Below are 25,684 nucleotides of genomic sequence, written 5' to 3'. Positions count from 1 at the left end.
GTCCGTAAGGGGCTGAGTGGAGACGGGGCCTGGGTGGAGGGGTTAGCCGTGTAGTACCACAGATAGGCCGGTGCTGGTGCAGTGCTTGTTGGCGGCGGCAGACACTGGGAGCGCTGGCCGCTGCAGCGCAGACGCGTGCAGGCGGCTGCAGCGGGCTTGCCTCGGGACCGGCAACCCGAGACGGAGTGGCGCGGAGAGCCAGGCGGTCAGCCGGGACCGGCCGGCTATCGGCTTACCGGAGCGGCGGCCAGCGTTCGGGGCACGCGCCCGTGGTACCTGCTTAGTCGTACGTGGGTCCTTAAGGCTCGCCACCCAGCAGGAAGCACCAGTCTAAGTGCATAACTGGTTGTGTGCCTTCCTGCTGCCGTCACTTAAGTTATTTGCTGAAAACGCAACTACAGTGTCCTTTCCAAACGATCCACTAGGCGTATGCCGGGACATAGTGATAAAGGTCAGAGATTGGAAATTGGAGCGACTTTTGATTTAATTCTGCATCTAAACTGCACCATATAAAAATAACAACGTGCGACCGCGTGAGCTTTTTGTTTGCAATTTTCATTTCGTAACAGTTTGGGCAGAAGTGATATTATTTTCAGCAGACTCCAAGCTTTGTTTTTGTGTTCATTTTTCCTGTTCCAGTCAAGAGAGCGGCGCAGGTCGTTGTACACTTTGTCCATCTAATTACGGAACTAAGCAAGGTTTCGATACTGTCGTCTTCAGGTTTTGACAGTGGGGCGCAACAATAGTTACATTGCATAAATTTTTGTTTGTGGGACATATACAACTGTTATGTAACATGTCTGTCGTAAACAAATCCGCCACAGTTGTAAAATACTTTTAGTGATCGACGTCCTATACCAACACGGTTTCAGGGTCTTAACCCCACATCAGGTGTATCTTGCCGTAGCCACACGGGTAGCACTGGTGAGCTACATCAGTGTTCGACTGCATGCATTCCCTGTGGCGTTCCTGGGAGAAAAATGGCTCTGAACACTATGGGACTTAACATCTGAGGTCATCAGTCTCCTCGACTTAGAACTACTTAAACCTAACTAAGCTAAGGACAGCACACATAGCCATGCTCGAGGCAGGATTCGAATTGCGACCGTAGCAGCAGCGCGGTTCCGGACTGAAGGGCCTAGAACCGCTCGTCCACAGCGGCCGGCTTCTTGCGAGAAGAGGCACTTTTCCAGGCCACGATTGAAAGTCGCGATTCTTCATATCCACAATTTGGGGATGTTATATGACGGCTCACATACGGTAGAAGGGCCTGCTAGCTGTTTGGCCATGGCATCCTACTACTGCTAGATTTCAGATACACCTGATGATGGGGCTAAGACACCGAAAGCGTGGTCGCGTATAGCAATTTCTGTCACGTAGGATGTCGGTCAATAAAAGTATTACAGCTGTGGCGGATTTGTTTACCATGAAAAATCAAATTGTTTTTGTGCCTCTAGACTTCACACATTTATTTATTTATTAATATAATACATTGCTATGCATTTCGAGAGTGTTTCACTCTTATCAGGCTTGCATATGGAAACAAAATTTAATTAAATAATCTAAAATTAACTATTTTACAGTTTACCAGCTACTGCTAATTAATCTTGACGACATCGCCTCTTGGGATAAAATGGGTTGGCGTGAGGATAGAGGAGACAATGAAGGACTGGACAGTCGTCTGATGCAGTGGACAGCGTCGAAAGTCTCATCAGGCCAATGCTGATGAACACACAGAAGTTGCAACGCATGAAAATTGTATCGAAATGCAGGAAGACCTGCAGAGGATCTACTATTAGTAGGGATTGGTAGTTGTCCCTCAGTATAAACAAATGAAACGCATTGGGCATAGAGAGGCAGAAAGACCGATTATTGTATGATCACACGATTGCAGAAGAATCAGTGGAAGCAGTCCCATCCGAGAAGTATACAGGAGTATTTAAAGTGGAACCATCACATAAAAGTGATTGGAGGTAAGGTAGATGCAAGACTGAGATTCGCTGGAAGAATCCTCAAGCAGTGTAGTCCACCCACGAGGAGGTATATTATAAAAACTGCTCAAGAGTCTGGGATTCGTACCACATAGGACAGACAGACGAGACAGAGATAATCCAAAGAACAGTAACTCGTTTCTTTACAGGTTCAATTTGTAAGTGCGGAAGCATCACCAAAACGCTTAGCCAACTGCAGTGGAAGACGCTGAAAGAGATGCGCTCTGCACCACGTTTTGTTTAGTGTTAATATTCCGAGAGCGTAAGTTCCTAGAAGACTCAACTAATATAATACTTCCACCTACGTATTCCAACAATCGTTCTTCGCCAAAACCATTCGTAACTAGAACAGCAAACGGTGAAGTGGCAGTAGTACGCCAAGTACCCTCTGCCACACACCTTAAGGTGGCTCGTGGAGTATAAATGTAGATGATGTGTCATTCTTGTAATGTTGGGCTGAATCTTGTTATTGATGGAATTGCTTGAGCTCAACGCATGGTGATACTGTGCTATCAGTTTGTATGTTGCACTAGTGATGTAAAATTCTCCTTACATCGACGCCATCGGAATCACAGTCAATACGTCATGCAAAATCCCCTCCTCCCCCTCAGGCGTAACCAACAGCGCACGCGCACGCGCATACAGGTGTGAAAAGTCATGGAATAACGATTTCACATAAACAGATGGCGATAGTGTCGCGTACACAAGATATAAAAGGTCAGTGCATTAGCGGAGCTGTCATTTGTACTCAGGTGATACACGTGAAAAGTATCCGGCGAGATTATGGCCACAAGACAGAAAGTAACAGACTTCAAACGCGCAATGATAGCTGGAGCTAGGTGCATGGGTCATTCCATTGCGGAAATCGTTGGGGGATTCGATATTCCGAGATGCATAGTGCCAAGAATGTGGCGAGAATACCACATTTCAAGCATTACCTCTCACCACGGACAAATCAGTGGTCGACGGCCTTCATTTAAACGACCGAGAGCAGAGGCGTTTCCGTAGAGTTCTCAGTGCTAACAGACAAACAACACCGCGAGAAATCAGTGTGGAGTGTATCCGTTAGAGCCGTGTGGCGAAATTTGGCGTTAATGGGCTACGGCAGCAGACGACCGACGCTAGTGCCTTTATTTACAGCACGACATCGCCTGCAGCCCCTTTCCCGGGCTCGTTACCGCATCGGGTGGACCCTAGACTACTGGAAAACCGTGGCCTGGTCAGATGAGTCAAGTGGCAAGCAGTGATGGTAGGGTACGAGTGTGGCACAGACCGCATGAAGCCACGGACCGAGGTAGCCGACAAGACACTGTGCGAGCTGATGGTGGCTCCATAAAGGTGTGGGTTGTGTTTACATGGAATGCACTCGGTCCTCTGGTCCAACTGAACCGATCATCGACTGGAAATGGTTGCGTTAGGCTACCTGGAGACCATTTGCAGCCATTCAACGGTGGAATTTTTATGTGCGAAAATGTGCTTTTTTACCCGGCCACAATTGTTCGCGTTTGGTTTGAGGAAGATTATGGACAGTTCGAGCAAATTATTTGGCCACCAGACCGCCCGACATGAACGCCATCGAACATTTATGGGACCTAATCGAGATGTCAGTTCGTGCGGAAAATCTTGCATCGGCAACACTTTTGCAATTACGGAAGGTTATAGAGGCAGCATGATCCAATATTTCTGCAGAGGACTTACAGCGGGTTTTGGAATCCAAGCCAAGTTGAGTTGATGCACTACCCTGGGCAAAAGTAAGTCCGAAACGATATTAGGAGGTATTCCACGACTCACTAAACCCTACGAAAATAACATAAGTTACGCTTTGCATGGTACCACAAGGTAAAGATAACCTATTCAGCTCTGCTTAACACAGCTACGCCATCTATGTAGGATATTGGCCGAGCGGTTCTAGGCACTTTAGTCTGGAAACGGGCGACCGCTATGGTCGCAGGTTCGAATCCTGCCTCGGGCATGGATGTGTGTGATGTCTTTAGGTTAGTTAGGTTTGAGTAGTTCTAAGTTCTAGGGGACTGATGACCTCAGATGTTAAGTCGTATAGTGCTCAGAGCCATTTGAACCATATGTAGGATATTAAACACGACCACCAGGGAAAAACGTAGCTACTATATGAAACTTTGCTTTGCACACCTCATTTTTCATCTGCGCCGATTCTTATGCGGTGACCAAAGCCTGTCTGTCATTTATTCGTGCGGCGCTGTCTTGCATAGTTGCTTCTACACATTCATTTCTGTCGATAAGATAACAGACTAAAACTATAATATTATGGCTCAAAAGAATAAATTAACGTTTTTAAGCTGGTAATATTAAACTCGTTGATATTTAACTAGTGCGTGTAGTGCCTCTGCTTGTATGTCTGTGAAGGACAATATCAATTTCCAAAGCTGCGTCGACAGCGTACGTAATTTCATACACGTAGAAATCTCGTGGTGTAGAAACAGCCCTGACTCCGACGGTGGCCTGCAAAATTCTTGAAATGTAAGAGAAAGATAACTTCTATAGGATCTTCTCGAGTTGGGATATTGCCATTCGCATTTGATCATTCGATGATGTCCGCGAGTGAAATGAGTTCGTTTCAGCAGAGAAAACTTTCTGTATGCTTTTGACCGTCTTACTGAAGCAGGTTCTACAGCAAACGTCGACCACCAAATGTTCGAAGTCCTATACAAGCTTGTCGTACATTACAGTTCACCACAGAATCTTTTCATCAAAAATAAATGCGCGAAATTACCTTTGAAATGGACTATACTGTATTATGGCTGTTATTAAACTCCAGGTTATCGTTACATATCGCTTGTGAATCTCAAAAAACACAAATTATACAATATGACTCTTAATTATGACTGTTTCATTGCACTCACTTCATACACGTCCTCTCGTTATCCTGTCTCGCATCAAAAGTCATGTCACATACCCATTTTCTTACACTTCTGCGCTCGCCATGGAGCAACGCTAAGTCAAGGAATTAATTACGGTATATTGATAATTTTTACTTTATGGACCGTCTGACAGCAACTGAATGAAACGCAATTTCATGCCATACGCGTTTCGCCTTTATTTTCTGCCAGGCATCTTCAGTGGCAGGTTGCGTGGACAATTTTCCACATATTACGCTCCTGTTGTACGAGATTTGTCCGGAAAATACGTATAAAAGTTGAATAATAACTTTATTTTGCAATTACTCAGGTATTACAATATGGACTCCTTCAAAGTACTCCCCCTGAGACGCGATACACTTCTGCCAACGCCGTTTCCACTGTTGATGACATTGCTGAAAGTCTTCAGTTGTGATATTGTTCAGTTGCCGTGTTCTTTCCGCCTTGATCGCTTCCACATCTCCCAAGTGCCGCTCCCGAAGCACCATTTTGCATTTCGGGAACATGAAGAAGTCACACGGGGCTAAATCGGGTGAATAAGGCGGGTGGTCCGCCACGGTGATTGAGCTTCGGGCCAAAAACTCGCGCACAACGAGCGACGTGTGAGCGTGCGCATTGTCGTGATGAAGGATCCACCTGTCTCCTTTTGCCAACTCCGGTCGAACTCGGGCCACACGAGCTCTGAGACGTGTCAGAACTTAAACGCAAAAATTTCCGTTCACTCTCTGGCCGGGAGGGACAAATTCCTTGTGAACAATGCCCCTAGAATCAAAGAAAACAATCAACATTGTCTTCACATTGGACCTTGATTTTCGCGACTTTTCTGTTCTCGGTTCTCCTGCTAGTTTCCATTCCTTGCTTTGAGATTTGAGCTCCACATCGAATTCGTAAAACCAGGACTCGTCTCCAGTGATAACTCGGTTGAGAAAGTCCCCTCGTTCCTCTGCTTCCAATCAATCCTCACAGCACTCAACCCTCTTTGCTTTCTGTTCTGGCGTCAAGAGCTTCGGTACGATTTTCACACACAATTTCTTCATTTCAAGTTTTTGTGTCAGGATTTCGTGAACGATTGTTTTGGGGATTGACAGCTCGTCATCAATCATTCTGACTGTCAATCTACGGTCTTTAAGAAAACAAGCCCGAATTCGTTCAACATTTGCATCGGAACTCGATGTCGACGGGCGTCCTGGGCGAGGGTCATCGTTCACTTCTTCTCGGCCATCCCGGAACCCTTTTACCCACTTGTTCACGGTTGGTTCCTTCAGAGAATTGTCTCCGTAAACCTGTTTCAAACACTCAAAAATCTCATGGCCATTCTCGTCTAGCTTTGCAAGAAACTCGATGTTGACGCGCTGTTCCTTAATCAGAGAGAGCTCCATGCTGACGGCAGGTGAAAAAGGGTAACTGTCAACAAGCTGCCGCACACTCCCACCTTCATGCAGAGTGCTCTGACTCGATCTGAGCGTTGATGGGATTGATTACAGCAGTAGTCCCACCTGGCGGTGACTGCAACTTGTAACATAAAGACATTATTCAACTTTTATACGTATTTTCCGGACAAACCTCGTATTTTTGGTGTTCTTCTTCTTATAAATTTCAATTTGCGGTTCTTTTCCACATTTCACAGCACTATGAACTGAACAGTTGTTTTGATGCAATATTGCATCAAAACCAATAACAGTAGGAGGGTTGTTAAACTAAAATCAGCTGATCGATTAATCAGGCGATCGATTCACGACATCCAACGGCTAGTGCGGGCCAAGGGATATCATGAGACCGTCTACGGGGCCTGACATACCTCGCTGCCCCTATAATGCAACGCTCGTGATGAGGCAACTCTTTTGCTTCTGGCTTGTTATAAAAAACTTTGCGTTAAATTTCTTAGCAATAAATCGCTTTTATGCCACCCGACGGTATAACTGCTCATAAGATCATTGTCAAGTAACACCTGATATCGTTATGATCATTTTACTCTTTGTTCACTGTTCCTCATTTTCAGTGTAACTTTCTTTAAGATATGGACCTATTGCGCTGTATGTAGAGTTCGTCGGTGAGATAGTCTCGGGTGTCTGTGAAGCAGCGTTCTTGGAGCTTTCGGTCAGTTGCCCCGCTTTGATACGCGCGCAACGGTACTCTGTGTCCCACGGTAGGGCTGTGATCCTCCACGTCTATCTATAGCCAGCGGAATTCTCAGAATCGCCGCTGTCAGAGAGTTATGAGCGAGACGTATAATTACACGACGCGGGGAACAGGACGCTGCTTGTACGCTGCCTGAACCTGCCTATCAGGTCGGCGGCTTGCCAGCAGTTCACCCAGCCGCGACGGAAGTGACGAAGTACAAGTACGTTCTGCCTGACACGTTCTCATCCCCGACACTCTTATGAGACGTTTTCTCAGATGTCGGAGCTTTTCCCTCTGGTACTGTACTTGGGCGGCGGTTGCAAATAATTTTCGCAACTACTAACTTTATTATGTACGTTTTTTCGTCCTGAGCATTGTGAAAAGACTGTCAGCAGCAAACAGCAACGAAAATATAAAATCTAAGCCTTATAGGTCGAAGGCTTCTCCCTATAACACGCTCGTCTTGCCACCTCGTATTTCGTCTTGCTTCTTCACCACTTTCCCTTCACGATCCATTCCGTTCTCCTCCTTTCCATATTTTCGTATCGCTTCCACTGTTTCAGTTGTTCATCATTGGTCTTAATATCTCGTGCTTCCTGGCTTGTAACTATGAGTACATGTAGAGAGTAGGTAGTGTTATTCTTTGATATGTTCACTATTATTTTTGATAAAACCTGCATATTTTACTTGCTTTCTTTCCCCATTTTCTCTCGACTTTCATTTAACTCCTTTCTCCTCCCTGATTACGGCCAAATTTCTATTATGTGCACTGTTTGCTCTTTGCTGTTTTGTAGCTTTAGAGTATCGTTGCTATTCCAGTTTACAGTTGTCTTTCCAAATCTGTCAATGTACCTTGTTTTCACTTAGACACAAATATGTTTTTCAAACCTGTTCAGTTGTAACAAAATGATTTTCAGTTTCCATCTCTCTTCTAATAATTAAATAAAACCACTCATTGATTCACAAGCATAGGTCTTTCGTTTAATGATTATAATTATTGGCTTGCTATTGCGTGATATTTGGTACATACTACGGAAAATGCCCTCTGGGTAATTGACAATTTTGACATACCATGTCTGTTTTTACCACATTTACAACAGATTTCGTCGCGGGAGCATGGAGAAATTGCTTATGTATCTACATATGTTCCATAAATGATCGTAATAAGGCCGAACATTTCATCAATTTCATCGCAATTGTTACTTGTATCTTTCACTGCTCTGCACAGGCTTTTTCTTTTTCAGAAAAATAAATGAAATTCATAAGATTAATCTACACGTAATCGTAGGATGTAATATGTACTTCCACACGACGAACTATAACACGACGAGGAGATAAAATTTGAGTTTTTGTAAAAAATACTTCTGCATTATTTGTGCGTCTCAGTTGATAGTAGAGAATATTCATGAATAACGAACCGTTCGAAGAACGGTAGACAAAAGACACATGTTGCACAATCAGTAACACTGGGCCACCTCCAATCCTAAATCGACCGTACCAAGGCGACGCGAACGTACGAGGCGCGCTAACAGGTAATGCTTCCGAGTTTTTGTGTGAAAACTCTTAAAGTTTCTTAAATAAAACAAACCTTATTAACATTCTACATCTTTGTTCTTCATGTCAGTATATTAATTTCTCAGCATAGTCATCCTGGCGACGAACACATTTCTCCCAACGACAGAGTAGTTTGTTGACGACGTCATTGCAGAATATCTGATTTTGTTGACGGAGCCACAACCTCATTTCTGTTGGCACCACTGAATCACCATCAAAGTGAAGTCCTCAAAAGTGTAATGTTTTGGAAACAGATGGAAATCGGATGGGGACGAAATGGACACTGTGTGGAGGATGATCGTTGACAGAGAACCCAAGGCGTCCGATTGTTGCAGATGTCGCAGCGGTTCATGTGTGGTGTGGCATTGTCACGCTGAAGTGTTCCATATGTGAACGAACTCTTCGAATTCGAAACTCGATTACAGCAAGCTGTTTCTCACGCACCGTCATCGTTGTCTTATGCGCCGCCGTATCACAAGCTACAATTCGGAGTTCTAAGCGAATATGCAGACATCAAGAATTAAGATGTAGAATGTTAATAAAGTCTCTTTTATTTAAAAAGCCTTAAGAGTTTTCACACACAAAATTCTAAGGCATTACTCCTGAGCCGCTCTCTCAGTTATGCATAGAGATGCGCACAGGCTGATGTTGGGAAACTCCACTGTTCATTACTTGTCTTAAAGACAGTACTCATAGGTATCATTTCAAAAGCATTATGTCGCGTGATATCTACGACTAGCGCACGAAATGACGATTATTCTAGTGAAGCACGGACACCAGACCTCACAGGCGGGGTCAGCGGAAGTTAAAGATATACGTTGGTGCCACAGGGGTCGTTTCATGAGAGTGACATCGCCGTGGTTCAACGCAAACATACGAGCATATCCTGCCGCCTACGGAGATGATAACGTACGTCCATAATTCAATTATCTCTCTTTCGACCCTTGCTCTCGACTCTTGTTGCATCACGTTATGTGTGTGTGTGTGTGTGTGTGTGTGTGTGTGTGTGTGTGTGTGTGTGTCTGTATGTGTCTGTGTGTATTTGTTTTAGTGTGTGTGTGTGTGTGTGTGTGTGTGTGTGTGTGTGTGTGTGTGTGTTTGTTTGTTTGTTTGTTTGTTTGTTTGTGTGGCGAAGTGAGGTAGTGGTGGATGGTAGAGGGAGGAACAGGGGAGGCGCCTTGTACAAGCAAGAAGCTACTTGTCCCCATAGAATACACAGCACACATTTCTAAATAACTATATGACACTCTCGTACGATACATTTGTTAACATGGTTAGTACGAAAATAGTTCACAACAGTTGTTGCTGACTATTGTTTCGGATCGTGAACATTGTCTGCTTGTCAGGTAAAGATGTAGCCAGGATGCAGACACGCACATACTTGCAACTGCTGCTCATGTATACGATTCATCGATTAAACTGTATATCTGTAAATGAGTGTCAGTTTTGAACATTAACGGCCGGCCGCGGTGGTCTAGCGGTTCTAGGCGCGCAGTCCGGAACCGCGCGACTGCTACGGTCGCAGGTTCGAATCCTGCCTCGGGCATGGATTTGTGTGATGTCCTTAGGTTAGTTATGTTTAAGTAGTTCTAAGTTCTAGGGGACTAATGATCAAAGTAGTTAAGTCCCATAGTGCTCAGAGCCATTTGAACCATTTGAATTTGAACATTAACAATCAAATCCTTGTGTTCTGTACAAGAAAATTAAATAAACGATACATAGGGAGTATCCGCACTGACAGCGAAATATTAGAATTTGCTTCATCATATGCGCCAAAGTAACAAACGTAAGGCGTTGTAAGACATATGCTTAATTATATATGCTAGCGACTTAATGGAACTTCCGTTAACTTTACGTCATACTTTTGTATGCTTATCTTCAAACTCATACTCGTAAATACTGTCTTGTGCCAGTGACTCTCATCAGTGAGTCATGCTGAAGTTCGAATGAGACAAACTCGTAGGGCGGGGCTTAACAGTATGCAATATACTCTTTTAGAAGTACCTTTTCAACGCCTTTTCTTACTAACCGCCAAAATGAATAAAGTGGCTCTACGACAGAAATGCTAATGGGACGCGTACATTGTCTAAAGTGCCGTCAGCTGACGCGATAGGACGCGTCTACCCTTGTCACGCCGTGAGTCATACATTGGACACACTGTTCTGAAAACATGACCTCGTGATCCCTTCACGCCGCAGCAGGTTACCATCGTAAGAACGCTCTTTACGATTTTTTGTTCTCATCTGAACGAAATCTGGAAATCTGTGTTACGTTCTAAGGGTGAATTCTTCTCGGGTTATCAGCCGAGTGGTGGCGTCGTCTTGTCGCAACGTTTCGCGTTTCGATGAGTTTCGTACCCATCATCTTCTGGCGATGTCATTTGCTACAACACGACGCCACCACTCGACTGATAACCCGAGAAGAATTCATCAGTGGAATACGCCGAGAAAGACCGCAATCGCATTTAAGTTCTGAGGGACCAAACTACTGAGGTTATCGGTCCCTAAGCTTACACACTACTTAGTCTAACTTAAACTAACTTACGCTATGGACAACACACACACCCATGCCCGAGGGAGGATTTGAACCTCCGACGGGGTCAGCAGCGCGAACCGTGACAAGGCGCCCTAGACCGCACGGCTATCCCGCGCGACCCATTTGAACGGTCACGAAGGACGTAAGGAACTGGAAAATTACAAATTTCTCGTAATTAATGCTCTTCACCAAAATAGTAACCGTAAGTACGCTTTTTGATTTTTAACAGCTAAAACAAAGATGTGTCTTGTGACTGTGCGGTTTTCTTCGGTGCTAAATTTGAGCTCTTGAAATATAACCCTACGTTTCCGCTTTTCCAGTGAACTAAGTAACATGAATCGATTACGCATGGTACATGCAACCAACTGAAGGCACCTTGTTGCCCCAGTATATCTGGTGTTGCGCTAATATGTCTGGTGCTCAGCCTATGCCACCGACGTGTAGATATGACAATCTGTGCAGGAAGGCTGCAGCTCGACAGGTCAATAAGTATAAGTATAAAAGCTGCAGTACATAAACAAAAAAATAGAGAAGATGAAAAGAGTCCGTCTCCACTTGGCAGGGACGAGCAACGGCGTGTGTGCTGGGTTTGTATTGGGATGGCCTTTCGGTAATACCTTTGCACACCACCAGATTCAGCCGTTAAGAGACCCCTGTAGCTATCAATAAGAGGTTAGGCAGCCGGTCACAAAACATACAGCAATGTAAATTAAGTCTATGCGGTAGGGACAACAAAGCTTGATATGGTGTATTCTGCCGTTTAGTTGTTCGTGTGTCGTGAGTCTCTCACCATGCCACATTGTCGATGGCGCATTTACGGTGTGAAATCTTCATTGCAAACGAAGTACGAAAAGTGTTCGGTTCCTGAATTCATCCAAACAGAAACCGTCATCACAAAAATCAAACCATCATATACCTGTATTTAACTACGATTAATAAACTGAAATCGTTATGCTAGATAGATAGTATTCGATTAACTGAAAACATTACACTAAGGTAAAGAGCCGACATTTCTGTACATAAGATCCAGCTGCATAAAATGCTTGACAGATAATCGATGCGTCTGTGAGCAAGCGCGCTTCTCTTAAACGTTTTATAGGTATTGTCGTATTTCACTGACGTTGCATCACGACAGAGAGACTGCTTGTTCTAGAGGCTAGGTAACTATAGCTTGAAATCTGTCTTGGATATATTCACCAAAGCTTGAAAGGAACGAAGTTAAAAGCTCGACGTGTCATCGGCAACGAGTCATTAGAGATTCTAGATAAGATAGAAAAGGGCAGAGAAAGAGATTTGTCGTGTCCTGATGGAAGAAATCATCACAGCACTTGCCTGGAATAATTTTGGGAACCCTAGGAAAATGAGGATTCCTGGACCGGGTTTTGGTCCCCGTTTTTCCCGACTATGAGTGCCATAGCCACTGTTCCACCTTGTTCGCTACCGAAATGTGTATGCAGCAACGTGCTCGGGAACAATAAATTGCAGAGCGACAGAACAAGAATATTTACACATTATGAAGATCAACACGAAATTAGAAGCAAGGAATTAGGGTTTAGCGTCCAGTCGAGGATAACGTTATTAGTGAACTAAGGACCGATGGAGAAGAAAATCTGTCCTGTCCCTTTTCAGCGTAATCATACCGATATTCACCTTACGTTTGTGTGTCGATGGAACCTAAACGTGGACAGATGGTTCGTAATTTCAACCGTCGTCCTTCAGAATGCTGGTGTAGTGTCTTACTACTGCGTCACCTCTATAGCTAGGAGACTCAATCTTCATACTGTTTGCATGTTAATTTCTTGCAAAGAACTGGAAGTTGTCTTATAGGAAGTTTCCCCAGCGGAAACTTTTTGCTCGCCACTTACACACACATGTGAATGTGTTTGTATATAGTATGTATGTACGTACGCATGTGTATATGTATAAGTCTTTTTTGGAGACTGCTGTGAATTTATTGTAGTATTTAATATCTATTCCGCTTCGCAAGAGGCCATATGATCCCGACAATCGGTCGTACTAAGTTACAACTAACCTTACACATCTGCACACTTGAATAAGAGAGGACAAGTGGAATAGTAGGAAGTAACCGCAGAGCCACCGTTCTGTCTACTTACATTCGCGGAAGTGCGGCGGAACGGAAGGAAGCCGTTACGGTACTGACGTAACAGCGGCGCGTTGACTTTTAATGTATACAACGTGCAACATTAGGCTCGTATTCTCTCCGTTTCTGATCTCTAATACACAGTATGGCATTGTCAAGAAAAGAACAAAATATAGTAACCTGCTCAAAAGAAATGCACAAAAAACTGGTATTACATAGACATGCCAAAACAAAGAAGAATTCAGAAGCGAAGTCAACAGCAATCATTTGAAGAGACACTAGTAATGAGAAGGTCCACGCAATAGGTTTCCGATGAGAAGAGAAAGAAAAGTGAAAAAAAAATGAAGCAGTTCTGAGAAGAGAGGAAAAGAAAGGCCAAAAGGCCTTAAGTTCTACGCACTTCATAGTTGGCCTAATTCAGAAGAAAAACTGGTCATGTACGATAGCTCCTGCATTGTACTGTAATCATCATGAGTATTTATGAGGTGTTTTTCAACTCTTCTTCCTCCTACTCCTCCTCCTCATCATCATCATCTTCTTTTCTTCATCGTTCTCTTTCTATCCTTTTTTCCGTTTGTCGATGGGCCAGCACTGTTGTATAGTCTTTGGTAATTTTAGTGACAGTTGGTGGCCGGACGCCCTTCAGACGCTGCCGCTCCCTCCCCACTGAGAGAGATGGCGCAGTAGTTAGCACACTGGATTCGCATTCGGAAGGATGACTGTTGAAACTCGCGTCCGGCCGTCCTGATATACGTAGGTTTTCCGTGATTTTGCTAAACCATTTCAGGCAAATTCCGAAATGGTTCCTTTGAAAGGGCACGACCGATATCCTTCCCCATTCTTCCCCAATCCGAGTTTGTGTTCCGTCTCTAATGACGTCGTTGTCTACGGGATGTCAAACACTAATCTCCTGCTACTCCCATCTCCGCCCCCTGCCTGAGGACGCTACGTCTGTCCCTGTTTCGAGTTAATCTCATATTCAAATGGAGAATGTTCTACAAGCGTATGCGTGGCATGTATCTGAGGCGGGACGAAGATACTGGATTGGTATTTACCTAGGAGGCTGTGGGAAACCGCCTAAAAACAACATCCAAACTGGCCGTCTCACCAACCCTCGTCCTTAAGCCGCGAGGCAGATACGATTTGGGAAAATCCAGCCTCTCTGAATCCCAAAAGCGGCGCGTTAACGAGGTCTGATATTCGGGCGGGTATTTTCTTCTGCTTAAGGGGAGGTTCTGGCACGATAAGCGAAAAATGGATGAAATTTAGAACTATTTTCGCACAATGATTGTTTTTATTAAAATGGAAGTTTTACCACTTCATTATACATACATTCGTGTATGAAAATTTTTTTTTTTTTTTTTGAGCTTTTCCTCGTTACAGAGGCTTGTCTGCAACATAATAATTAACTCGGAAATTACTATACAAAGAATAAACGTTCTTAAACTACAGATTCAAAATATTACTCCAAGTGTTTCGATCTTATGTGTCCTCTTCGCCCATTCTCCTCATAGTGTGCTGTACATTTTGGAGCCAGGTGGTCATAGACTGTCTTCTTCTTCTCCCCTCCGGTTCCCACTTCAGTATCAATTTCGGTATTCTGGCTTCCTCCATTCGGCGTACATGCCCGTACCACTGAAATTTCTTCCTAACCATTACGCCATATATTCTTTCTTATATTTCCATTCTCCTTATTATTTCGGTGTTCCTTATCTTCTCTTTCCTGGAGAGTCTTTCCGATCTTCTCCAGAAGTCCATCTCTAGAGCTTGTAAGTTTTTAATGTGCTTCAGCTTAATTGTCCAGGTTTCCGTTCTATACAAAACCACGCTCTCTAATATAGATTTGTATATTAATTTTTTAGTTCTGCTCAGGCAATGTGTATGAAAATAATTTTCTTTATTTCGTAACAAAAATGACGGCCTCAGCCTTTGTTAACTTCTGCTCGTCTTGCGCGTACTGGTTTGCGCGAAGCGTTGTACAGACTCGTACCTATGTCTGAAACCGATAAAAAAAGGCAATTCTCAGATTAGAACGATTTTGAAAGACCGTCACAATGGGGTTTGGAAAAATATCTCGAAATAAAAATGACAACTATTTCAAAAACATATCAATTTCTTGACATCTTTTTCCAAGTTCATATGTTTAAAAAAATATTCAAAATTCGGATACTAAGAAAAGCTCTCGCTAAGAGCCAACAAAATTTAATTATCTATCATTTTTAAAAAAATCAAATATATCTATTAGTCTGTCGAGCCTCTAGAGCGCTTCGTGTGGTGAAAAATGTTGTTTCGAGAGAAACGTATTTAAAATTTGCAGTAGTAAAAAAAGACGTTGTTTCAAAACTTACGGTCACTCTGCAATCCCAGGAACATGTAGGCATCCGTCTTCTTCCTCAAACATACTCTGGTTCTTAATCTGGCGTCGTGTTTTTTCAATCCGTGCTCTTTTAACAAAATGCGACACTGCTTGCTCCGTGGCGGCCACGCGTTTCCTGTCAGATAACTCCGCGAATTTTTTGCTGTTCGCCCTTATAATGATTCCTTACACGTTCATGGTCTTCGGAACATTTGAATAACCTTCGCTGAAAATACCTGCAGCTATATATGCTGCCATTTCGACAGTTTCTGTCTCACAATGAAGATGTTTCGGTACCAGTTTTCAGCTGCACACGTTGAAGCTCTCGTTGCCCGTTTCATCTTTTAAACAAATATTTATTACAAAATTGTTAAGACTTTCGTGGCCACTTGTTGACAAACTGCCTACTGGCTTCTGTCTCGGGTTCTTCGGCCGACGTTCATCTGATGATTTTACTGACGTTTCGCCAGCACAAGTGGCTGGCATTGTCAAAGCTTCACCACAGGCAATGGAGAGTGAAGCTTTGACATTGCCAGCCACTCGTGCTGGCGAAACGTCAGTAAAATCATCAGATGAACGTCGGCCGAAGAACTCGAGACGGAAGCCAATAGGCAGTTTGTCAAATCTTTATTTGCCAAAAATTCGTGTACCAGTTGAATCGTTTCTTGTGCTAGTTCATCGAGCGTCCACAGCTTCCCATATTTCGGTCGGCGCACAGCTACAGTACTTTCACAATTAAAAAGATCATTTTGCAGGCATAATCTGTGTACTTAAGGGATGCAAATTATGTCAAAAAAATCAAATTTTTCACCTGTCTCGACCAGAACCTCTCCTTAAATGATAGAGGGTATATATTTTCGGGCTGCCAATCGAGCCAATGCGTCCATTGCAATGTACATATTTTTGACCACTGGTCCCTTCTTTCTCGTTTCATGCTATTATCGATGCTTCGACACACATAAGAGTCTCTCCTAACATCCGACGAAGACGAGCAGGATGATCGTTCAAATAAATTGCATTAAAATGGATCATCAAGGCGCCCGGATGTCATAAATTATACCTTTTGCACTGTCCATTGCCCATCGCTCTGACTCGTGTAGATGGTATTTACTTACTTATATCCTGCAGTAAAACATTTGTCATGTTCAGTGCAATATTAACATAAATACCAAATAAGTGGTATATTCAGTCTGGAGGCGAAATACTTTTCAATATTTTCCAAATAGCAGTCTGTTATCGGTTTTCATTGACATATATAATCCTTCTTAGGTTCTTATACCTCATGTATACGACAGTGGGCTTGAAACTTGTTTGTCCAAATAGTCGCCAAATTTGGTCTTGTCGGTCCCTCTAAGGTAACTTATTTTCCCTTCAGGAAAGTGTTATCATTACTATAACAAATTTCTGGGAGGAAGTGGATTGGTTCAAACGGTTCAAATGGCTCTGAGCACTATGGGATTTAACATCGGAGGTCATCAGTCCCCTAGAACTTAGAACTACTTAAACCTAACTAACCTAAGGACATCACACACATCCATGCCCGAGGCAGGATTCGAACCTGCGACCGTAGCAGTCGCGCGGGGAAGTGGATTCATCACAACATTGGGTTCCTAGTTCATTAACACTGATTGTGGAAGTGTAAAGTCGCCAAAGCTGCTTACGAAGTGCGATAATTTGCGACGGTTAACGTCTGCTGGCGGAGATAACATTGATGGCGTAACAAAATTTATGTAACACAGCTCGACTCGGTGACTCAGCTGGTAACGGAGCTACGTCGAGGACCGGATTGCACTCAAAGCTACAGGAGCCCTCAGTAAAGCGATAAGCTGGCTAAAAACAGAAAAACAGGAAGGCCAGGGGCCGTCTCGCCTGCATTGCAGCCACGCTAATTGAAGCACTGTGGGTTAGAACGCATAGCCATGTTAGTGGTCTCCACGTTTATACACACTTCGTTATTTCGTGAAATTTTGTGACATATTTTGCAATTTAATAAATCGTAAAGTCAAACGTTTTTTTCTTTGATTTTCTCCTTTTGAATTACAGTTTTGAATTGGTAACAGCTAAATATAATCTCATAGCCAGCCGTAGTGGCCGAGCGGTTCTAGGCGCTTCAGCCTGGAACCGCACGACCGCTACGGTCGCAGGTTCGAATCCTGCCTCGGGCATGGATGTGAGTGATGTCCTTAGGTTAGTTAGGTTTAAGTAGTTCTAAGTTCTAGGGGACTGATGGCCTCAGAAGTTAAGTCCCATAGTGCTCAGAGACATTTGAACCATAATCTCATAGCTTAGTAAGTGGAAGGTTTTTGGTAAGATGGACAACACAACGAAAGGATGACCCTGTTACAGCTAAGTTTACACGTCATCCTGGTAGTTTGAGGTATTGCTTGTAAGACCGGCTGTGAATTTTGAAACCTTTAAATACCACACAATAAGTGTGTACTGGGAATCTCTATGTTAGGTGTGTCTCAGCTTCTATTAAATGCATCCAGGTAGGAATGGACAGGAACCGTTGAAAACTGTTACTGCAGAGTCACGTGGATACTTCGAAATGATCTCTGTAACCGCTACAACGTTGTTCATGTTGTAAAACAAGATATAAGCCATCGTAAGTCATCTCTAGTCGCAAATCACCTCTCTGCTGGAAAACAATTGTCACAAATAGCTTTCTTCAGGCCGAAGAAATCACACGCTGCAAAGGTATAGAGCCGTTATTGAAGTGGAACGCTAGCGAACACCACTATCCCTCTCCATTAAAACTCCCGTTCAAATATTTGTAAACTAGCGAGTAAATAAAACAGATATCCTCGTTTGTGATCGCTCTAATTCTGACTAATGACAGTAAAACTGGACTCTCTTTTGTTGCAGGAAGCAGCAGCAAAGAATCCAAGAAGGAACAACTATCGCCGACAGGTCTTGGTAAGCATAATTTTCACTAAATAATATTGTTATATAGTTTTAAAACAAATTCACCGCACGAAGATCGAATACTTAACTCAATGTTCCTTAACACTAGAACGCAGTTCCGTACCAACATGTTGTCACCGTTTCTAGAAAAGCATTCCCTCCCATAACGTTTAACAAGAAAAACAGAAATACCAGGTAATTTAATAACATTTGTGACCTGAATGGGCTGTTTCTCACTCCTTCACGACAAGTTTTATGTAAATTTATTTCAGCACAGTCATATTTCAGAAGTAATGTGAGGGCGTGCTGAAAAGTAAAGCCTCCAAATTTTACATACGAAAACTTTTAAAGTTGTTAAAATAAAACATACGTCATTAACATTCTACATGTTTATTATTCATGTCTAGATATCTGCAGCCCTCTACCACTAGAGTGCTCCGAATTGTAGCGTGTAACATGGCGGTGTGTAACGCTACTGTGTCGGTGCGTGATGAACAGCGTGCTGTAACAGTTTTTCGAACTTGAAGAGTTTGTCCACATAAGGAGCGCCCTCTGCTTCACTATGACAACACCAGACACCATACGAGCGCTGTGACATCTCCAACAACCCGACGCCTTGGGGTCACTGTCATCGACTGTGCTCTATACAGTCCCGACTTGCCTCCATCCGATTTTTTTCTGTTTCCAAAATTTAAATAACGCATTCGAGGACTTCATTTTGATAGTCACGAAGCGGTGAAAGCAGACGCCGATGCTTATCTGTGGAGCATTCCTTGCTTGGCATGTGTGCAGGTTAAACATGCATACGTTATTCATGCAATGCAAGCAGAGGCGAGGTTGTGGCTCCGTGAACAAAGTCAAACATTCTACAGTGACGGTATCAATAAATTGGTATCTCGTTGGGGCAAGTGTGTTCGTCGTCAGGGTGACTACGTTGAGGAATAAAGATATACAATGTCAATAATGTTCGTTCTATTTAAAAAGCTTTAAGAGTTATCACATAAGATATTCAAAGGCATTACCTTTCAGCACGCTCTCGTAAAACATGGATCATTGAGATAATGCTGTACAACGAAGACATTTTCTTTAACTTAAGTGAATGCTGATACCTAAATCATTTGATCGACCCACTACATGTTTGATGAAAGTATCGGTCGCGACATTGGTCTACAAGAGCTGAATTAAGGTAGGTGGAATGAAAAAGAAACGTTCTGAAATCCGCCAGGTCTGATCCCAGCGTTTGGATCGTACTGCTAGACGACTCCCATACAGAAAAATATGTGTCGTACTCACCAGACCGATAGACTTTAACTGGTGCATTTCGCCACGGCGTTTCGTCTGAAGCTTAGCCCAGGTCTCTGAAAGGGATGTCCTCCTTCGATTTTCTTCGTCTGTGCGACCCGTGTAATCCCATTTCAACAGCAGTCGCTGTGAGAACGGCCTCAGAGATATTATATGAGGGAATTCGGCAACATAATCTGAGCAAATGCGGTACGAAAGTGACACAGTAATTATATGTTCCCTGACCGAAGCGTTCGGTGTGACACTTCTGGATACTTCTGAGGCGAGTTACTTGAAGGTTACAGACAGTCCGTTAGTACCCAGTTCGTCAAAAGGTGCTGCTTGGTCAAAGAGTAGTTAACGTTAACGTAGCTGCGTTCTGCTTCATTTACACAGTTCGTTTCATTTAGTTCAATTTACAGAGAAAATTTATTTTTATTTCTAATATGTTTTGCATACACATGATCGGATATGGCGTCTTGAGGAATTACGAGACGTAGAAACACCATCTACTGTTTTCAGTCAACAAACTTCGAGAAATATATGATTTGCGACATTTCATTATTAGATGTGGACTCTTGCCAGTGGCTGCGTGAGTAGCAATACTAACGTCGACTCTTACGTAGGTTTTTATACCACAACGTATATTTCACTTCTTTTCTGTTGTTTTTCTATGCGCTGTCAATTGACACACAGTGACTGGAACGTTCTTACTTACATAGTCGAAGAAATGCAGTACAATATCCATCTTGAGCAGTGGTTCCCAATCTTTCGTAGACCAATAACTCTGAGATCAGACATCAGTCATTACCACCCAACAAACACTAGCATCTAACTAAACCTTAGACTGCTTTAATTTATTAATATGACGAAAGAAAAGTGATACTGAATAACATTAAAACAAGTAAATCTCACGCGTTCTTGTAGGTGTTTTTATTGACGCCTATTTCTAAAGTTATTTGTTTTATTTCGGTTTTGTCTTGGAGAATTCACATCATAAATCACGTGCTAAGTTCATTCAGTTCCTCGCTTTTTTTCCATTTCTAGCACAGCCTGAAACCCAGTTAACACCTTTAAATTGTGAAGAATGGAACCGGTATTCATAAAGATTTTTACGATAATAATGGACACCCGCCACAAACATTTCACTAAAATACATCATTTGTGTAACCATAGTGTCGGAAGCAACTTTACAGTTATTAAGCTACTTCAAATCCGCCTGTGCAGATATTTTAGTAGTTTCTAAATTTTCACTATATTTCCTTGTAAACCGAGATAAAGGCTACTTATTTCCCCAAAGAAATCAGTAATGAACGTCAGTTTGGAAATTCGTTCTGTTATTTTGGCTTCGTCGGTGGGCGAACACCTGAATGGAGAAACAGTGGGCGACAAACCAGGCGATAACCCAACCAAATCACTGCACGTACTCAAGAATTTCAAATAATCTTGTTTCTGTTGATGAATTCTTCTCGGGTTATCAGGCGAGTCGTGGCGTCGTCTTGTCGCAACGTTTCAACGAGTTTCGTACCCATCACCAACCAATCGGCTGATAACACGAGAAGAATTCATCAGTGGAATACGCCGAGAAAGACTGCAATCGTATCAATCTTGCTTCTACATTCGTTTCACAAGCTGTGGATCCCATCTTTTCTCAACATGCGCTAATGCTTGAATGTGATAATTTTGGGTGGTTAATTATTAGTTACCTTATAAATATTAGTGTGTAACAAAAAAGCGATAGTAAGATGATTTACTTTGAAAAAATTGATTTAGTTTCTTCAATAAAGCATCATTAAGGCCTTACCGGATTCCTCCTAGAAAATAGCACACCCCGTTCCCCGACGCTGAACTGTGAATGACTGTGAAAACCAGAAGGAAGATTGGTGGCCTATCGAATACGAGTTCAGTGTTGAACGAGCAACTGCATCACGATTATCTAAAGTAACTGGTTACGACATTTTCTGTGAAAGAGTGAGAAAGTGGGCAATGCTCTGTAAGATACGACACGCACTGAGCTTGGCACCACCACAATCATTAAGGTGTCAGAATCGGGAACAAGGAACGCCAGTAAGGAATGAAAAGAGGAAACTAAACAAAGTAAAATGCAGAATAAAACTTCTATAAATATTATACTGAAGCGTTCTACCGTTGCAAATGGTAGAACAATTTCAGATTTGTTCATGAATTGCCTAACAGTTTTTGTTGTTGTTGTGAAACGGCTTTGGCGCACTAAGCCACTGCTGACGCCGAAAACGATAGCATTCTGGCGAGTCAGAAATTAGAACCGCAAATTATGTTGGAGAACTGGCAGCGTACAAGTAGTCGTTTGCAGTGGAAACACGACAAAAACAGCTGTCGAGTAATCATTGCCACTTAACTCATTTCCTATTGGTCTCAGACAACCAATAAAGTAATTACTTCAATCTGTTTGGCAGACATATCGCCGCCACAGTCAGTGATTCATGTTGTTTACATTTGCTACGACATCACACTACTACATATTTCTTCACTCGCTCTGAACACATCCACGTGTAGTGTCACACTTCTAACGAGGATCAGGTATTCTAGAATTGTCTCCAACCTGCTGCTATGGCTGTCTGACTAGCTGCTCTTGTCCTGTGTTTCCGTTTAGCCGGCTGTCAGCTTTCATACAGCCGCTTATCAGTCATAGGTACTTCAGCTGCGCGTCGGTGACGTTTTCCAATTAAAAGCTACTCTTCGAACAGCCGTACTGCGATAGATGCAATTCTGTAACTACGTTTCAGCTTCGCTTATCTTATTACATCATACTTGTTTCACGACATCTTATATTTCTCATAACTTGGATTTTTTTTCAAATGACATATCTGTCTCACTGAGGTAATGAGGACGTAACTACCAAGATTGTGCCCCGGAAACGTAGATCAAGATGATGCAGGCTTCCAGTATCTCCCTGGATCTATAACGCACCCATCATAGTACAGTGAGAGATACTGTTAACAGGAAGTACCACCGTTTAGCCGTGTACCATTGCATTCGTAACACAGTAATTTTAACATGGTTATCGTAATGAATATCGTGTACAATATATATAATGCCTAGTTAGATATAAGAAAGAACCTTGACAGATTATATAAATCAGAAAATAAGAAAGTAAAAATAATGGGAAACTTCCGTCTAATTCATTCATCAAGTGCGTGTTTCCTCATCAGAAAGCTAGGAGGGACTCGCGCAGTGGTGAGGTGTGTCAACGGCAAATACAGCCGACCAGGACCGTGTGGACTATTGTCCGACTCACTAAAGAAGACGGTTTGTGCAGGTCGAGGCAAGGAAGGGAATTCTAGTGCTATGTATACTAAATAACTCGCAACGATTACGTTTTATGCTCGCACAGGCTATGATATTCGTAGCAGAGCGCTCAGAATACTGCTGAATGCTAATTGGCTATCAGAGAATGCGTGATGCAGGTACGCAGAACAAGCCTAAGGTCGACCGCCATCGTTCGTGACTCGGAGTATAGCAGCATCGCCGTTGCCCCTCCCCTGATCGTAGTCACCCAGGTTGATGAGACGTGGAGCTTTGTCCTGTATAGACGCTAATCCAAATAGTAGATCAGGTCTCAGGGAAACCTCAGCTACATTAATTTTGGCCTAGTCTTAATGCCAATCCACATCCATCTTCCAATCAGCCATTCTGTCCTCCATTTACATACCCCAAACGCTCTTATTTCTCGCGTGAAAACCAAAACCTACTGCAGAAAAGACCTTCCACTCTACAACTTAACTACGTTGAAATTGGACCGAGAGTGAAACTCAAAAGTCCGCTTTTTGCGACTTCGTATCTACTTTTATCATGCCAGATCTTTTCATTTGTCTGCGTTTCCGCTTACTTCTTTTCGATAGTTCTTATTTGTTACTCAAAGGTAGGACATGAGAAACATTATCGGCACATACTTGTATAACTAAGCAGTTATGTACGATTTAGACATAATGGGAGGTGAAGAAAACAGTGATCATATAGTGTGTTACTAATAAATTTTCTATCTAGATCTGAACTCTTTGGTGTGACCGATTTAGACTTCCGGTGACGTGCTGTAACTACTATAAAACCACAATATTTCTCTCTGAACTGAAAATCTATAAGTAATAGAACCTCGATTTCACTTTTTGGGCAGTCTGCGCGCACCAACAACATGCTACTACGTTCGTCTTCGGAACAAGTAACAAGCCGCAATGGTACTAAGAGTGGTTACAAGAGACACAAAATGAAATTTTTATATCGCATTGCTGACTTGGATCGGTGTTCATCCACTGAATCGGCGGGCACTAATGTTACCTATGACGTTAGCTATTCTCCTTCTCGAGATTTGAACAGTACATCATATGTGTAACTAATCAGATCAGACTATATGGGTAGATTTTAATATTGCGTTCTTACGGCTGAGTACGGAGGCGACACTAGACAGAGAGTGAGCCACGGTGCCGCCACATAGCCTACTCAGCCAGAGTAGCAACGTCAGGACATTCCACGCTTGACTCCTCATTCGGAGTAAAAATCATCATCAACACTGTCAGGTTCTCTCATTCTTCAAGACAGTACGAAGGGGAAGAGTTATCAGGAAACTGGCTCATGGACTCCCGTTCTGAAGGAGCAGGGCTCAAATCCCCATACGACTTTCCACATTTAAATTTCTCGTAAATCAATTAAAACGAAAGCTGTGCTGATCCCTTTGAAAAGGACGCAGCTCAAAATGTCCGAACTTTGTCCAGTTTGAGCTAGTGGAGGTAGTCTCGCACTCGACAGGACGTTAAACCCTATTTTTCCTTCGTTTTCTCTCATCAGCTATATTATCCCTTCCTTTCTGTGGTTGTTAATTATTATTATTATTAAGTGAAACACAAGAAAGGGATAATATGAGAAATATATATATATATATATATATATATATATATTAATTTTTAGGTGGCCAGAGATAAATATTAAATTATGTTTCAAATGAGCGCCAGGTTCCCTTCAAATTATTTCAAACGCTTTCGGCGAATTGTAGTGCAAGCTAAGTTCACTGACCTAGAATAAATCATATCTTTGAAAGTATGCATTTTTTGAGGAAATAAAATTAGTGAAGCTTTGCACTTTAGTTAATTGAATAACTTGAAATGATTCTTTTTGCTCCGGCTGTGGTGATATCTTACACAGAAAAATAAATTTAAATACGCCGCGTAATGGCGGCCAGTTGTTGCCAGTCAAAGACCACCGCTGCTCGCTTCGCAGAGACAAAAAATGCTACATAACTTCTTGCAATTATTAATTCAGGAAGAATTGTTTGCATAGGCTCTTTAAGTAACACAATTCCCTCACTTTTTGTAAATATACTTCCACAAAGCACAGAATACACACTTGAATTATTCGCTGCGTACGAGAACAAAAAGAACAAAAGCTACCGCAAGCGTACCTTAGACTCGAAGTGATTTTAAATATATTTTTTCTCTTATATATAATGACAAAGATAATAATGTTAGTTTAGAGAACGTTATGCACTACTATTTCATCTAATATAAATAATTTCTTTTGATAACATTGCAATCGATATAGTCTTTCTTTGAAGTTAATTTAATACATTTTCATAATTGTCGTTTATGTCCATATAATAGTATTCAGAGTCCTTTTAATATTTACCTCAAATATAGCGGCTTGAATATTTCAAAAGGGACACTATACAGCCTCTAGACAGCCACATAAGCGTCGAAAGCTACCTCGTCGCTGCAGCACTGACCTTCATCTTAGTAACTCCATCAATAGCCTCATTACATTGTTTTTCAAGTGATTTACTGACTGGGCTGCTGAAAATCAGAAAAGGAAGCAAGGAAATAAGAATAGATACTGACCGATAAAGAGTTCGTAATGGAAGGAAAAACAATGAAATCAATGCCGTTTTACAAATGTGTTGGTTTAAGAGCTAAACCTCGTG

At 42.5% G+C, this 25,684-nt stretch overlaps 1 protein-coding gene across 1 annotated transcript in view; it reads left to right on the top strand.

Annotated features, from left to right (window-relative positions):
• Positions 1 to 25,684, top strand: part of LOC126456318 (uncharacterized) — a 1,428,646-nt gene that overhangs the window by 1,160,587 nt on the left and 242,375 nt on the right. Inside the window, exon 16 of the mRNA XM_050092069.1 lies at positions 18,418 to 18,468. Within this exon, the coding sequence (XP_049948026.1) occupies positions 18,418 to 18,468 (51 nt within the window). The remainder of the gene's footprint in view (positions 1 to 18,417; positions 18,469 to 25,684) is intronic.

Source organism: Schistocerca serialis, chromosome 2 (genome assembly GCF_023864345.2).
Source record: "Schistocerca serialis cubense isolate TAMUIC-IGC-003099 chromosome 2, iqSchSeri2.2, whole genome shotgun sequence".
In the NCBI taxonomy this organism is placed as follows: Eukaryota; Metazoa; Arthropoda; class Insecta; order Orthoptera; family Acrididae; genus Schistocerca; species Schistocerca serialis.
The sequence above is the reverse complement of the archived record's forward strand: the minus strand, read 5'-3'. Positions and strand labels throughout refer to the sequence as shown.